The 14,914-nt window shown below is 45.4% G+C and overlaps 1 protein-coding gene across 11 annotated transcripts in view; it reads right to left on the bottom strand.

The window, feature by feature from the left end:
- Positions 1-14,914, bottom strand: part of LOC125456550 (microtubule-associated protein 9-like) — a 184,767-nt gene that overhangs the window by 76,731 nt on the left and 93,122 nt on the right. For 9 of the 11 annotated variants that reach the window (XR_009445623.1, XM_059644990.1, XM_059644980.1 and 6 more), the window contains one exon: positions 12,311-12,475. Coding sequence is in view for 10 of the 11 variants with exons in the window: in XM_059644990.1 (XP_059500973.1) it covers positions 12,311-12,475 (165 nt within the window). In the remaining variant the exon portion in view is untranslated. Of the gene's footprint in view, positions 1-151; positions 1,041-12,310; positions 12,476-14,914 lie in introns of those variants that run through there. The other 2 variants (XM_059644937.1, XM_059644959.1) reach the window with 2 other exon arrangements.

Raw genomic sequence — 14,914 nt, 5'->3', positions numbered from 1 at the left:
CTGTAGACAATGAGGACTCAAAGATCAAGGCCAAAGGCTCTGCCACCTCCTCCCTAGCTTCCCAAACAATCCTCGGAAAAATCCCATCTGGCCCAGGGGATTTATCTACCTTCGCACCTTCTAGAATTGCTAACACCTCCTCCTTACTAACCTTAATCCTTTCGATTCTAGTAGCCCGTAACTCAGTCGCCTCCTCTACGATATTCTCCTGTTCCTCAGTGAAAACAGATGAGAAATAATCATTTAGCACGTCTCCGATCTCCACAGGGTCCACACACAACTTCCCAATTCTTTCTTTGACTGGCCCTATTCCTACCCTAGTCATCCTGTTATTCCTCACATACCTATCGAAAGCTTTAGGGTTCTCCTTTATTCTACCTGCTAATGTCTGCTCATGTCCCGTCCTTGCTCTTCTTAGCTTTATCTTTAAATCCTTCCTAGCTAATCGGTAACTCTCCATCACCTCAACTGAACCATCTCGTCTCATTGTCACATAAGCCTCCCTCTTCCACTTAACAAGAGATACAATTTCTTTAGTAAACCACAGTTCCCTTACCTTATCACTTCCTCCCTGCCTGACAGGGACATACCTATCAAGGACACACAGTATCTGTTCCTTAAACCAGCTCCACATTTCAATTGTCCCCATCCCCTGCATTTTGCTAACCCATTCTATGCCTCCTCAGTCTTGCCTAATCGCATTATAATTGCCCTTCCCCCATTTATAACTCTTGCCCTGTTGCATGTTCCTATCCCTTTCCATCGCTAAACTAAACATATCCGAATTATGGTCACACTCCAAAGTGCTCACCTGCCATTAAATATAACACCTGGCCTGGTTCATTACCAAGTACCAGATCCAGTGTGGCCTCCCCTCTTGTCGGCCGTTCGACATACTGCGTCAGGAAACCCTCCTGCACAGATTGGACAAAAACTAATCCATCCGACGAACTAGAGTTATATCATTTCCAGTCAATGTTAGGGTAGTTAAAGACTCCCATAATGGACACCCTGTTCCTTTCACTCCTGCCCAGAATAGTTTTCCCAATCCTCTCCTCCGCATCCCTGGAACTGTGCAGAGGCCTCTAAAAAAACTCCCAGCAGTGTTACCTGTCCTCTCCTGTTTCTGACCTTAGACCATACCACCTCAGTAGATGAGTCCTCTTCAAAAGTTCTTTCAGCCACCGTTATACTGTCCTTGACTAACAAAGCAATACCTCCCCCTCTTTTACCACCTTACTTGATCTTAATGAAAGATCTAAACCCTGGAACCTGCAACATCCATTCCTGACCCTGCTCTATCCATAGAACATAGAACATTACAGCACAGTACAGGCCCTTCGGCCCTCGATGTTGTGCCGACCTATCATACCAATCTGAAGCCCATCTAACCTACACTATTCCATGTCGCCGAAATGGCCACAACGTTGAAGTCCCAGGTTCCTATCCATGCTGCAAGCTCACCTACCTTATTCCAGATACTCCTGGCGTTGAAGTAGACACACTTCAACCCAGCTTGCTGTCTGCCAGCACACTCCTGTGACAGTGAGATCCTGTCCATGTCCTCCCTACGCTCATCCTCTGGTGTACCAGAACTACACCTCAGTTTCCCATCCCCCTTCTGAGCTAGTTTAAATATACCCAAATAGCACTAGCAAATTTCCCACCTAGGATATTAGTGCTCCTCTGGTTCAAGTGGAGACCGTCCTGTTTGTAGAGGTCCCACCTTCCCCAGAATGACCCCCAATTGTCTATGTACCTGAAGCCGTCCCTCCTGCACCATCTCTGCAGCCACGTATTCAGCTGAAATCTCTCCCTGTTCTTTGCCTCGCTATCACTTGGCATGAGTAACAAACCAGAGATAACCACTATGTTTGTTCTAGCTCTCAGCTTCCACACTAGATCCCTGAAATCCTGCCTGACATCCCGATCCCTCTTTCTACCTATGTTGTTGGTGCCTATGTGGACCACGACTTGGGGCTGGTCACCCTCTCCCTTCAGGACCCCAAAGACACGATCTGAGACATCACAGACCCTGGCACCTGGGAGGCAACACACCAACCGTGTGTCTCTTTTGTTCCCGGCAAACCTTCTATCCGTCCCTCTAACTATTGAGTCCCCACTAACACTCTCTTCCTATCCCCCCTTCCCTTCTGTGCAAGAGGGACAGACTCTGTGCCAGAGACCTGCACCCTAGTGAATGCTCCTCGTAAGTCGTCCCTCCGAACAGTATCCAAAACGGTATACTTGTTTCTCAGGGGAACGACCACAAGGGATCCCTGCACTGACTGCTTTTTCCCTCTTCCAACAGTTACCCAGCTTTCTTCATGCTTAGGAGTAACTACTTCCCTGTAACTCTTGTCTATCACTGACTCTGCCTCCCGAATGATCCGAAGTTCATCCAGCTCCCGCTCCAGTTTCCTAACGCGGTCTTGGAGGAGCAAGAGTTGGGTGCACTTCCTGCAGATGTATTTGGATGGGATTAATGGTGTCCGTCACCATCATGCAGGAGGAACGTTACGTGCACTGCCATCCCTGCTAATCCCCTGTTCAGAAAGTAAAAAAAAGAGACACTGATTTGTTCCTGGTGTATAAGGTTAGAGGAGGTGGATGGGCGGGAGGCCCTACAAGGGTAGGGTCTCGGGTTTAGACAACGATCACTTATGTAGCTGAGGGATGAAAAAAAAATTCCCATTGAATCCCATTGGTTCTTACCTTCACTATCAGTCTGCCATGTGGGAGTTTATCAAAGCCTTGCTGACCTCAAAATAAACCACATGGAACGTATTGCCCTCATCTATACGTGTGGTTATCTCTTTAAAAAAAAATCAAGATTGTCAGACATGACCTCCCCTGAGCAAAACCATGCTGACTGTTCTTGATCAACCCCTGCTTCTCCAAGTGCAGATTGTGTTCCTCAGAATTGCATCCAATAGTTTTCCCACCGTTTCCCACATACAAGATGATCAGAGGATTAGATAGGGTGGACAGTGAGAGTCTTTTTTCCGATGATGATGACTTCAGCTTGTACAAGGGGGCATAGCAACAAACCGAGGGGGTGTTAGATTTAAGACAGATGTCAGAGGCAGGTTCTTTACTCAGAGAGTGGTAAGGGCGTGGAACACCCTGCCTGCCCATGTAGTGAACTCAGCCACATTAGGGGCATTTAAACAGTCCTTGGATAAGCATATGGATAATGATGGGATAGTGTAGGGGGCGGGGCTTAGATTAGTTCACAGGTCAGTGCAATATCGAGGGCCGAAGGGCCTGTTCTGCGCTGTATTGTTCTATGTTCTATGTCTTAGGTTAGCTTGACTGGCCTGTAGTTTCTTGGTTTATCTGTTGCTCCCTTCTTGAAACAATATGACATTGACTGTCTTTCAGTCCTCTGGCACTTCTCCAATAAGGTAACCTTTTATAGTCCTAATCCATTCAATCTTTTCTCATAAGATAAACCCTTCACCTCAGAAATGAGCCTAGTGAATGTTTTCTGAATTGCTTTTAAAGCAATTATATGTCTTCTTCAAATTGGAAGCTCATTGCAACCTGCAAGAATAGAAATTTGTTTTCTGTTTAGGCATTTTACAGCATTTGATCTAAACAACTTCAGACCATGAATTTCATTTTCCATTATTCGGCGGTCTTTTGCTGAACATACCCTTTATTGTCTGATTTACTTGATATTGCTTTCAACTGAGCTGACCTTTGTTCTACCAATGAACCTTCTCTTCATGGATCTCTGGATCTGCCTATCTTTGCAATAGTTACACTCTTTGTCTTTTGTCCTGTGAAACTTGTGATCTCTAATTTTCCTTGCCGTCTAACTTACCCCATTCTGTTCATTTTGCTGCTTTCACCTTTTTTCTACAGTTCTGAAGAATAACCATGTTAGAAATGTTAATTCCGTTTCTCAATCCATAGGTGCTCTGAGATCCGCTGTGTTTCTGCAGCTTCTTCTGTTTTTGTCAATTCCAAGGGGAGTGGATATGTTCTCACACAGTAATTGCATATCACAAGTCAGCATCAGTAGGCATTACGGACAGGGACAGCAATGGAGAGTTCTTGAAAGATTCAGAATACTCTAAGCACTAGTTCACTGGATCAGAATGACACTCAGGAGTCATCGCTGAGGAGGACTACTTTGGAACATCAACAGAAGGTTCTCTCATACACATGCGTGCTCGCTCTCGCGCTCTGTCTCCGGCGCACACGCGCACTCTCTGGTGCTCTGTCTTGGGTGCACGCGCTGCTCTCTGGCGCTCTGTCTCAGGCGCACACGTGCGCTCTCGGGTGCTCTGCCTCGCTCTTGCACGTGCTGTCTCGTGCTCTGCCTCACTTTCGCACGTGCTGTCTCGCTCACTCACTTGCACTCGCGTGCTCGCTCTCGCGCTCGCTCTGTCGCTCTCTCGTGCCCTGTCGTTTGCTCACTCTCAACCTCTCACTTGCGTGCTCTCACGCTGTCTCTTGCTCTGGCGCTCTCTCGCTGTCTCTCTCGTGCTCGCTTTCTCTCTCGTACTGTCCCTCTCTCTCTCATGCTCTCCCTCACTCTCGCTCCCCCTCTCTCTTGCGTTCTCGCTTGCTCCCGCGCACTGGCTCGCTCTTGCACTGTCACTCTTGCACTTGCGCTTGCTCTCACGCTCTGTCACACTCGCTGTCTTTCTCTCATGCTGTCTCTCACGTGATCTCTCTCTCGCGCTCTGTCTCGTGCACTCGTGCTCTCGCTGTCTCTCTCGTGCGCTCGCTGTCTTGCCCTTGCTTTCTCACTCATGCACTCTCTCTCGCGCTCTCGCTCTCTCACACTCTCGTTCGTGCTCTCACCCTTGCTCTCTTGCTGTCCCTCTCTCTCGTGCTTTCTGTCTCGCGCTCTTGCTCTTGCTTGCGCACTTTCATTCGCACTCGGTCTCTCGAGCACTCTCGCTCTTGCTCTCTCACTGTCTCCCTTGCTCTCGACCACTCTCCCTCGCGCCCTCACGCTCTCCCTCGCGTGCGCTGTCTCTCGCTCGCGCAAGTACACACGCACACGTGCATACACACACAAACTCTCACTCTTTCCCTTTCTCAAGCACACACTTATGTTCACTCTCCCATACACATTAGCTCTCACACATACACATACCGACAATCTCTTTCAAACACTCACTAATGCTCTCACTAACACACACTTCCTATCTGCTTGCCTCTGATTCTGACTCTCTTACACAGAACACTCTCACAAACGCATGTACTCTCTCACACACTCTAGTTCACACACTCTAGTTCCCCCATAGTCACTCTGTTTCCCCTGACAGTTCTCTCTGTCTCACACACACAACGTCTCACACATTTTATACATACTGTCTTTCCTCTCTCACACATGCTGTTCCTCTTACACACTGTCTCTGACACACTCTATTTCATACACACTCTGTCCTACAACACACTTGCACGCATGCGCGCACACACACTCTCACACACTCTCACATACACGCATGCATGCGCGCACAGTCTCAGACATACACTGTCACACGCACATTCATACGCGCGCATGCACGCACATACACTCTGACACATGATCCCTCTCTCACACACATGCCCTCTCTGTTTCTGACACACATGCTGTTTCTCTCTCTCTCTGGTGCACACTTTTAAAACTCCACAAATATGCTCTTACAGATTCATAGACTCTCTCTCACTCATCGTCACTCTGTGTCTCACACACGGTTCTCTTGAACAGGGCCCAAGAGGAGTATAAGGAAACTAGGAAAAAACTCAATCGAGAAGTTGAGAGTGCCAGGATGGGCCATGAAATGTCCTTGGTGAATCAGGCTAAAGAAAGTCTCAAGGTATTTTATACATACATTAAAAGCAAGACGATAACTGGGGAGAGGACCACTCAAGGATAAAGGGCAGAACTTGTGCTTGGAGGCAGAAAATATGGGTGAGATCGTAAATGGATACTTTGTGCTGGTATTCATTAAGATTAGCGTGGGGCAAGCTAATATGCAAGGGCACTTTGGGACCAAGGCGGAAGTGGTGTTAGGTCTCTTGAAATGCATTGAACTGCATATGTCTTGAGGGCCCGATGGGATCCACTTCAGGTTATTGGGAGAGGCATGAGAGGAGATTGCTGTGGCCTTGACCAAGATCTTTGTATCCTCTCTAGCCACTGGAGAGGTTGCTGAGGACTGGCGAGTAGTTAATGCTGTTCCTCTGTTCAAGAAGGGAAAGAGGGATAATCTAGGAAACTATAGACCAGTCACTCTCTCATTGGTGGTTGGAAAGTTATTAGAGAGGATTCTTGGGAATAGCATTAATGCGTGTTTGGAAAAGCATGGCCTAATTAGGGACAGTCAGCATAGCTTTTTCTGGGGCAGTTCATGTCCTACTAAGTTGATTTCTTTGGAGGAGGTGATGAAAGTGATCGATGAGAGTACAGCAATGATGTTGCTTATATGGATTTTACTAAGGCTTTTGACATGGTAGGCTCATCGAGAAGATAAAGATGCATGGGCTACATAGAACATAGAACATAGAACAGTACAGCACAGAACAGGCCCTTCAGCCCACAATGTTGTGCCGACCATTGATCCTCATGTATGCACCCTCAAATTTCTGTGACCATATACATGTCCAGCAGTCTCTTAAATGACCCCAATGACCTTGCTTCCACAACTGCTGCTGGCAACGCATTCCATGCTCTCACAACTCTGCGTCAAGAACCTGCCTCTGACATCCCCTCGATACTTTCCACCAACCAGCTTAAAACTATGACCCCTCGTGCTAGCCATTTCTGCCCTGGGAAATAGTCTCTGGCTATCAACTCTATCTATGCCTCTCATTATCTTGTATACCTCAATTAGGTCCCCTCTCCTCCTCCTTTTCTCCAATGAAAAGAGACCGAGCTCAGTCAACCTCTCTTCATAAGATAAGCCCTCCAGTCCAGGCAGCATCCTGGTAAACCTCCTCTGAACCCTCTCCAAAGCATCCACATCTTTCCTATAATAGGGCGCCCAGAACTGGACGCAGTATTCCAAGTGCGGTCTAACCAAAGTTTTATAGAGCTGCAACAAGATCTCACGACTCTTAAACTCAATCCCCCTGTTAATGAAAGCCAAAACACCATATGCTTTCTTAACAACCCTGTCCACTTGGGTGGCCATTTTAAGGGATCTATGTATCTGCACACCAAGATCCCTCTGTTCCTCCACGCTGCCAAGAATCCTATCCTTAATCCTGTACTCAGCTTTCAAATTCGACCTTCCAAAATGCATCACCTCGCATTTATCCAGGTTGAACTCCATCTGCCACCTCTCAGCCCATCTCTGCATCCTGTCAATGTCCCGCTGCAGCCTACAACAGCCCTCTACACTGTCAACGACACCTCCGACCTTTGTGTCGTCTGCAAACTTGCTGACCCATCCTTCAATTCCCTCGACCAAGTCATTAATAAAAATTACAAACAGTAGAGGCCCAAGGACAGAGCCCTGTGGAACTCCACTCACCACTGACTTCCAGGCAGAATATTTTCCTTCTACTGCCACTCGCTGTCTTCTGTTGGCCAGCCAATTCTGTATCCAAGCAGCTAAGTTCCCCTGTATCCCATTCCTCCTGACCTTCTGAATGAGCCTACCATGGGGAACCTTATCAAATGCCTTACTGAAGTCCATATACACCACATCCACAGCTCGACCCTCATCAACCTTTCTAGTCACATCCTCAAAAAACTCGATAAGGTTTGTAAGGCATGACCTACCCCTCACAAAGCCGTGTTGACTGTATTTGATCAAGCCATGCTCTTCCAGATGGTCATAAATCTTATCCCTCAGAATCCTTTCTAACACCTTGCAGACGACAGACGTGAGACTTACCGGTCTATAATTGCCGGGGATTTCCCTATTTCCTTTCTTGAAGAGAGGAATTACATTTGCCTCTCTCCAGTCCTCAGGTACGACTCCAGTGGAGAGCGAGGATGCAAAGATCTTCGCAAGTGGCGAAGCAATTGCATTTCTCGCTTCCCAAAGCAGCCGAGGCCAAATCTGATCCGGGCCTGGCGACTTGTCAATCTTAATGTTTCACATAGAACATAGAACAGTACAGCAGGGGTACAGGCTCTGTTGTGCTGAACACGACAGCATTCAGATTCAGAATTGGCTTGCCCATTAAGATAGAGGGTAGTGATGGAGGTACAAAAGGTGCTCTGCAGGGATTCGTATTGGTAGGGTCATGGTCGGCTCATCGAGAAGATAAAGATTCATGGAATACAGAGTGACAAAAACAGAAGTTGCAGGAAAAGCTCAGCAAGTCTGGCAGCATCTGTGAAGAAAAGAATCAGTTAACGTTTCGGGTCCAGTGATCGTGGAAGGGTCACCAAACCTGAGTTAACTCTGATTTTTTTCTTCACATGCTGCCAGACCTGCTGAGCTTTTCCCGCAACTTCTGTTTTTGTTCCTCATTTACAGCATCTGTAGTTCTTTCAGTTTTTATTTAAAATATATAGTGACTTTGCCATTTGGATTCAAAATTGGCTTGCTCGTAGAAGATAGAATGTAGTGATGGAGTTCAACAGGGTGCTCTGCCAAGATCTGTATTGGGACCACTGAAGTCTGTGATTTATTTAAGGGATTTGGAATGATAATGTAGGTTTTTGGTTAGTAAGTTTGCAGATGATGCAAAGATCAGTGGAGTTGTGGATAGTGTAGAAAGTTGTCAGAGGATACCACAGGATCAATATCAGTTGCAAATATGGGTGGAGAAATGGCAGATGGAGTTTAATCTGGTAAGTATGAGGTGTTGCACTTTGGGACGTCAAATGTTAAGGGCAAGTTTATAGCTAATGGCAGGACCTTTAGCAGCATTAACATATAGAGCCATCTTGGGGTCCTGGTCCATAGCTCCCTGAAAGTGGCCACATAAGTAGATAGGGTGGTCCACAAGGCATATAGTGCACTTGCCTGTATTGGTCAGGACATTGAGTACAAGAGTCAGGAAGTCATGTTGCAGCTTTGTAAAAGTTTGGTTAGGCTGTGTTTAGACTATTGTTATTAATTCTGGTTGCCTCACTACAGGAAGGATGTGGAGGTTTTGGAGATGCTGCAGAAGAGGTTTACCAGGATGCTGCCTGGATTAGAGGGACATATCAGCATTGTTTTCCGTGGAGTGGCAGAGGCTGAGGGGAGACCGGAAAGAAGTTTATAAAATAATGAGAGGCATAGATAAGGTTGACGGTTAGAATCTTTTCGCCAGAGTTGAAATGTCTCAGAATAGAAGGCATGCATTTAAGATGAGAGGGGCAAAGTTCAAAGGAGATGTGAGGGGCAAGTTTTTTTTTACATAGCGAATGGTAGGTGTCTGAAATGTGCTGCCAGGGGTGGAAGCAGACACAATTAGGGGTGTTTGAGGGGCTTTTATTTAAGTAAAACAATAGGCAAGGATGGAGATAAACGGACTGTGAGCATGCAGGAGGAATTAGTTTAACTTGCTGTCGTGTTCAGCACAACAGAGCCTGTACCCCTGCTGTACTGTTCTATGTTCTATGTGAAGATCCTTGCCTCAATGGTCATAACTGGGGATTTGGCACACATACATTTAGTGAAAGTGAAATTTAAAATTACCATTATCGCACAGGACCATTGACTGCTGTCACATTAGTGAGATTGAATGGTGGAAGTGTGTACCCTGTTAGGTGAAGGGCAAGACGGGATCTTCATGGTCGCCTCAGCCAGTCAATTACTTGTGAAGTACACTTCTGGGAACCTGATTGTGAAATTCTGCAGATATATCCAGAGGCCTGGAAGAACTCTGGTGTTAAGATTTACCTAGAGTCATACAGAGAAAATATTGTAGTAGTTGGAAGTTAGTCAGCTCAGTTCTAGGACAATTTTGTACGAATTCCTTAGGATTGTGTCCTAGACTCGTCTATCTTCAGCTGCTTCATCAATGACATTCCCTCTATCATAACATCAGAAATGGGGATGTGTTTTGATGATCCTCCATGCTCAGCACCATTTGCGACTCCTGTCATACTGAAGCAGTCCATAACCAAATCCTAACTTTATCCTAAGGTCCTCTGGGAAGCCAGGGAGGAGATTGCCGAGCCTTTGGCATTGATTTTTAACTCGTCATTGTCTACAGGAATAGTGCCAGATGACTGGAGGATAGCAAATGTGGTTCCCCTGTTCAAGAAGGGGAGTAGAGACAACCCTGGTAATTACAGACCAGTGAGCCTTACCTCAGTTGTTGGTAAAGTGTTGGACAAGGTGATAAGGGATAGGATTTACAATCATCTAGAAAAGAATAAATTGATTAGGGATAGTCAGCACGGTTTTGTGAAGGGAATGTCGTGCCTCACAAACCTTATTGAGTTCTTTGAGAAGGTGACCAAACAGGTAGATGAGAGCAAACCGGTTGATGTGGTGTATATGGATTTCAGCAAGGTGTTCGATAAATTTCCCCACAGTAGGCTATTGTACAAAGTGTGGAGGAATGGAATTGTGGAAGATATAGCAGTTTGGATTGGAAATTGGCTTACTGAAAGAAGACAGAGGGTGGTAGTTGATGGGAAATGTTCATCCTGGAGACCAGTTACTAGTGGTGTACCGCAAGGGTCGGTGTTGGGTCCACTGCTGTTTGTCATTTTTACAAATGACCTGGATGAGGGCGTAGAAGGATGGGTTAGTAAATTTGCAGACGACACTAAGGTCGGTGGAGTTGTGGATAGTGACGAAGGATGCTGTAGGTTGCAGAGAGACATAGATAAGCTGCAGACCTGGGCTGAGAGGTGGCAAATGGAGTTTATTGCAGACAAGTGTGAGGTGATGTACTTTGGTAGGAGTAACCGGAAGGCAAAGTATTGGGCTAATGGTAAGATTCTTAGTAGTGTAGATGAGCAGAGAGATCTCGGTGTCCATGTACACAGATCCTTGAAAGTTGCCAGCCGGGTTGACAGGGCTGTTAAGAAGGCATACAGTGTTTTAGCTTTTATTAATAGAGGGTTCGAGTTCCGGAACCAAGAGGTTATAGTGAAGCTGTACAAAACTATCTGGTGCGGCCGCACTTGGAGTATTGTGTACAGTTCTGGTCACCGCATTATAAGAAGGATGTGGAAGCTTTGGAAAGGGTGCAGAGGAGATTTACTAGGATGTTGCCTGGTATGGAGGGAAGGTCTTACGAGGAAAAGCTGAGTGACTTGAGGCTGTTTTCATTAGAGAGAAGAAGGTTGAGAGGTGACTTAATTGAAACATATAAAATAATCAGAGGGTTAGATAGGGTGGATAGGGAGAGCCTTTTTCCTAGGATGGTGATGGCGAGCACGAGGGGGCATAGCTTTAAATTGAGGGGTGAAAGATATAGGACAGGTGTCAGAGGTGGTTTCTTTACTCAGAGTAGTAAGGGAATGGAACGCTTTGCCTGCAACTGTAGTAGATTCGCCAACTTTAGGTACATTTAAGTCATCATTGGATAAGCATATGGGCGTACATGGAATAGTGTAGGTTATATGGGCTTGAGATCGGTATGACAGGTTGGCACAACTTCGAGGGCCGAAGGGCCTGTACTGTGCTGTAATGTTCTATGTTCTAACTTGGCTATTCACCCTATCTATATGCTCATGATATTGCCATTGGAACAAAGGTATTCCAGAAAGGTTCAGATGTTAGCAATAATGCTTAGAAAGCCTGAGCTTCCTCAGACCCTGCTGTTCTATTATGCCAAGGAAACATGTCTGGATACCCGTGTGTTGGGGCTATCACCTTCATCAAGCTTTAGTTCTGTATCTGTGAACTCTGTTTTTGGAGTGCCATTTTGCTGTGGTTGCTGCTGCTGGTCCTGTAGCTCTTCTTGAACCTCAGCAAAGATCTCTGCTTTAGCTGCATAAAGTATATTGTTATGTGGGAGCAAGCCTTTCACTAAGGCAGCAGCTATGCAGTTTCAGAGATAGTAGGAACTGCAGATGCTGGAGAATCTGAGATAACAAGATGTAGAGTTGGATGAACAGAGCAGGCCAAGCAGCATCAGAGGAGCAAGAAAGCTGACGTTTCGGGCCTGGACCCTTCTTCAGAAATCTGGGCTCCTCTGTTGCAGCTTGGCCTGCTTTGCTCATCCAGCTCTACACCATGTTATCTCAGCTATGCAGTTTCACCTTCTAAATGCGTCCTAACCTAGAGGTTTAATTGATCAATAATTCTCTTGTAATAATTTATGTATTATTGATAGTTAGTGAACATTATTAATACTTTATAAACTTTGGGGATCTTAAGACTCTCAGTCACCTTCACCCCATCATTTCGAGGGTTAAATTTCCACCTAATTATGTGTCAGAATAAATATTTCTCACTGCCTTCTTTGCTACTTCCTTCCGTTGCTCGTTCTCTGCTTCTGCTTGTTGCTTTTTCTTTTCCTCCTCTTTCTTCTTGCCGGAAGATTCTTTAAGCACATCTTTCTTCTTTGCCTTCCAGGCCTCAAATGAAGCCTTTGCTTCTTTTTTGCTTTCCATATTCTCCTTTGAAAGAAACAATGTGACTCTCAGTTAAAACATAGAAACGTCTTCAAAAATGTAAAAAAAATTAAAATGAGATAATTGGACTATGGACGTTTGACAAGGGTCTGCATGGTAGACTGGTTAACAAGGTTAGATCACATGGAACACAGGGAGAACTAGCTATTTGGATACAACATTGGTTTGAAGGTAGGTGACACAGCTGAACTAGAGGCTTGTGACCAGGATTGGTGCTGAGTCCACTGTTTTTTGTCATTTATATAAATGATTTGGATATCAGTATAGGAAGTATGGTTAGTCTTGCAGGTGACACCAAATATTGGTGGTGTAGTGGACAGTGAAGAATGTTACGTTAGAGTACCACAAGACCTTGATCAGATGGGCAAATGGGCCAAGGTGTAGCAGGTGGAGTTTACTTCAGCTAAGTGTGAGGTATGGCATTTTAGTAGGGCAGAATGTATAATGGTAATGTCCTGGGGAATGTTGCTAAACAAAGAGACATTGGGATGTACGTTCATTGTTCCTCGAAAGCAAGTTGCAGGTAGACTGGGTAGTGAAGATGGTATTTGGAACACTTGCCTTTAGTGGTCAGTGCATTGAGTTAAGGAGTTGGAAGGTCATGTTGTAGCTGTACAGGACATTAATTAGGCTACTTTTGGAAATACTGCTTTCAATTCTGGTTTCCCTGCTATAAGGAAAGATGTTGTCAAACACGAAAGAGTTCAGAAAAGATTTTCAAAGACGTTGCCAGGGTTTTAGCAATTAGGGAGAGGCGGAATAGGCTGGGGCTACTTTCCCTGGGGCATCAGAAGCTTAGGGGTAACATTATAAAAGTTTATAAAATCATGAGGGGCAAGGACGGGTTGAATAGCCTAGGTCTTTTGCCTAGGCTGGTGGAGTCCAAAATGAGAGAGCACAGATTTAAGGTGAGAGGGGAAAGATTTAAGAGACCTGAGGGTTAACTTTTTCACTCAGTGGTGGTGAATGACGGAATGAGTTGCCAGAGGAAGTGGTGGAGGCTGGTACAATTACAACATTTAAAAAGCACTGAAGTGTGTGTTTCTGTCATACATCTCCATGACCGTGACTCATTGGACAACATAAGCAGTTAAGAATTTTTAGTTTCCTCTAGTTTTATTGATCTGCATTCCAAATATTCCCCATTTGTTTCCCCTTTCTGTGTGGGGATGAAACCTGAGTTAGTTGAAGAATACTGGGATATTAGGGTAAGGTAATCAGTGAAGAAGCAGAGCCAAACGTTTAGAGTCACAGAGCTGTGCAGCATCGAAACAGACCGTTTGGTCCAACTCGTCCATGCCAACCAGATATCCTAAATTAGTCTAGTCTCATTCACCAGCATTTGACGTATGTTTCTCTAAATCCTTCCTATTCATGTACCCATCAAGATGCCTTTTAAATGAAGTAATTGTATGATCCTCCACCACTTCATCTGGTAGCTTATTCCATCCATGCACAGCATTCTCTGTGTAACAGTTGCCCCTTAGATCCCTTTTAAATCTTTCCTCTCTCAACTTAAAACTACACCTTGAAGTTTTGGACTCCCCTACCCGAGGAAAAATACCTTGGCAATTCAACCATTTCAATGTTCCTCATGACTTTATAAATTTCTATAAGGGCACTCCTCAGCCTCCGATGTTCCAGGGAAAATAGCCTCAGCCTATTTAGCCTCTCCCTGTAGCTCAAACCCTCCAACTCTGGCAACATCCTTGTAAATCTTTTCTGAACCCTTTCAAGTTTCACAACTTCCTTGTGGATTATACACTCTGAGCTACTGCTACTGACTGTCAGTGGGAAAGGAAATTGATGCTTGTGGATGTGGTGCCATTCAAGCGAGCTGTTTTGCCCTGGATGATGTCAAGCTTCTTGAGTTTTGTTGGAGCTGTACCCATCCAGGCAAGTGGGGAGCATTCCATCACACTCCTGACTTGTGTCTTGTAGATGGTGGCTAAGCTTCGGGGAGTCAGGAGGTGCATTAATACCTAGCTCATGCTCATGTAGCCACTGAGTTAACCAGTCCATCTAACAACTAACAAGTCCATTTGACTTTCTGGTCAAGGGTAAACAGCGGGCAGATAGTGGGGGATTCAGTGATGGTAAAATGTAAAGGGGTGGTGGTTAGACTGTCTCTCATTGGAGTAAATTCCCTGGTATTTGTGTAGTGTGAATGTAACTTGTCACTTGTCCAATCCAAGCCTGGATATTGTCCAGGTGTTGTTACATTTGAATATGGACTGCTTCAGTTTCAGATATCTCAAATAGTGCTGAACATTGTGCAATCAATGATGAACATCGCCACTTCTGAGCTTATGATGGAGGGAAGGTCATTGATGAAGCAGTTGAAGATGGTTCCCTGGAGCTTGATCTGAGGATACTTTAAAGTTAGTTTGCATTTTGGGAATCAGTGGTGCTTTAGAAGCGTGG

Source organism: Stegostoma tigrinum, chromosome 1, assembly GCF_030684315.1.
Source record: "Stegostoma tigrinum isolate sSteTig4 chromosome 1, sSteTig4.hap1, whole genome shotgun sequence".
Classification (NCBI taxonomy): Eukaryota; Metazoa; Chordata; class Chondrichthyes; order Orectolobiformes; family Stegostomatidae; genus Stegostoma; species Stegostoma tigrinum.
Note: the sequence above shows the minus strand (reverse complement) of the source record. Positions and strands in the feature narration are given on the sequence as shown.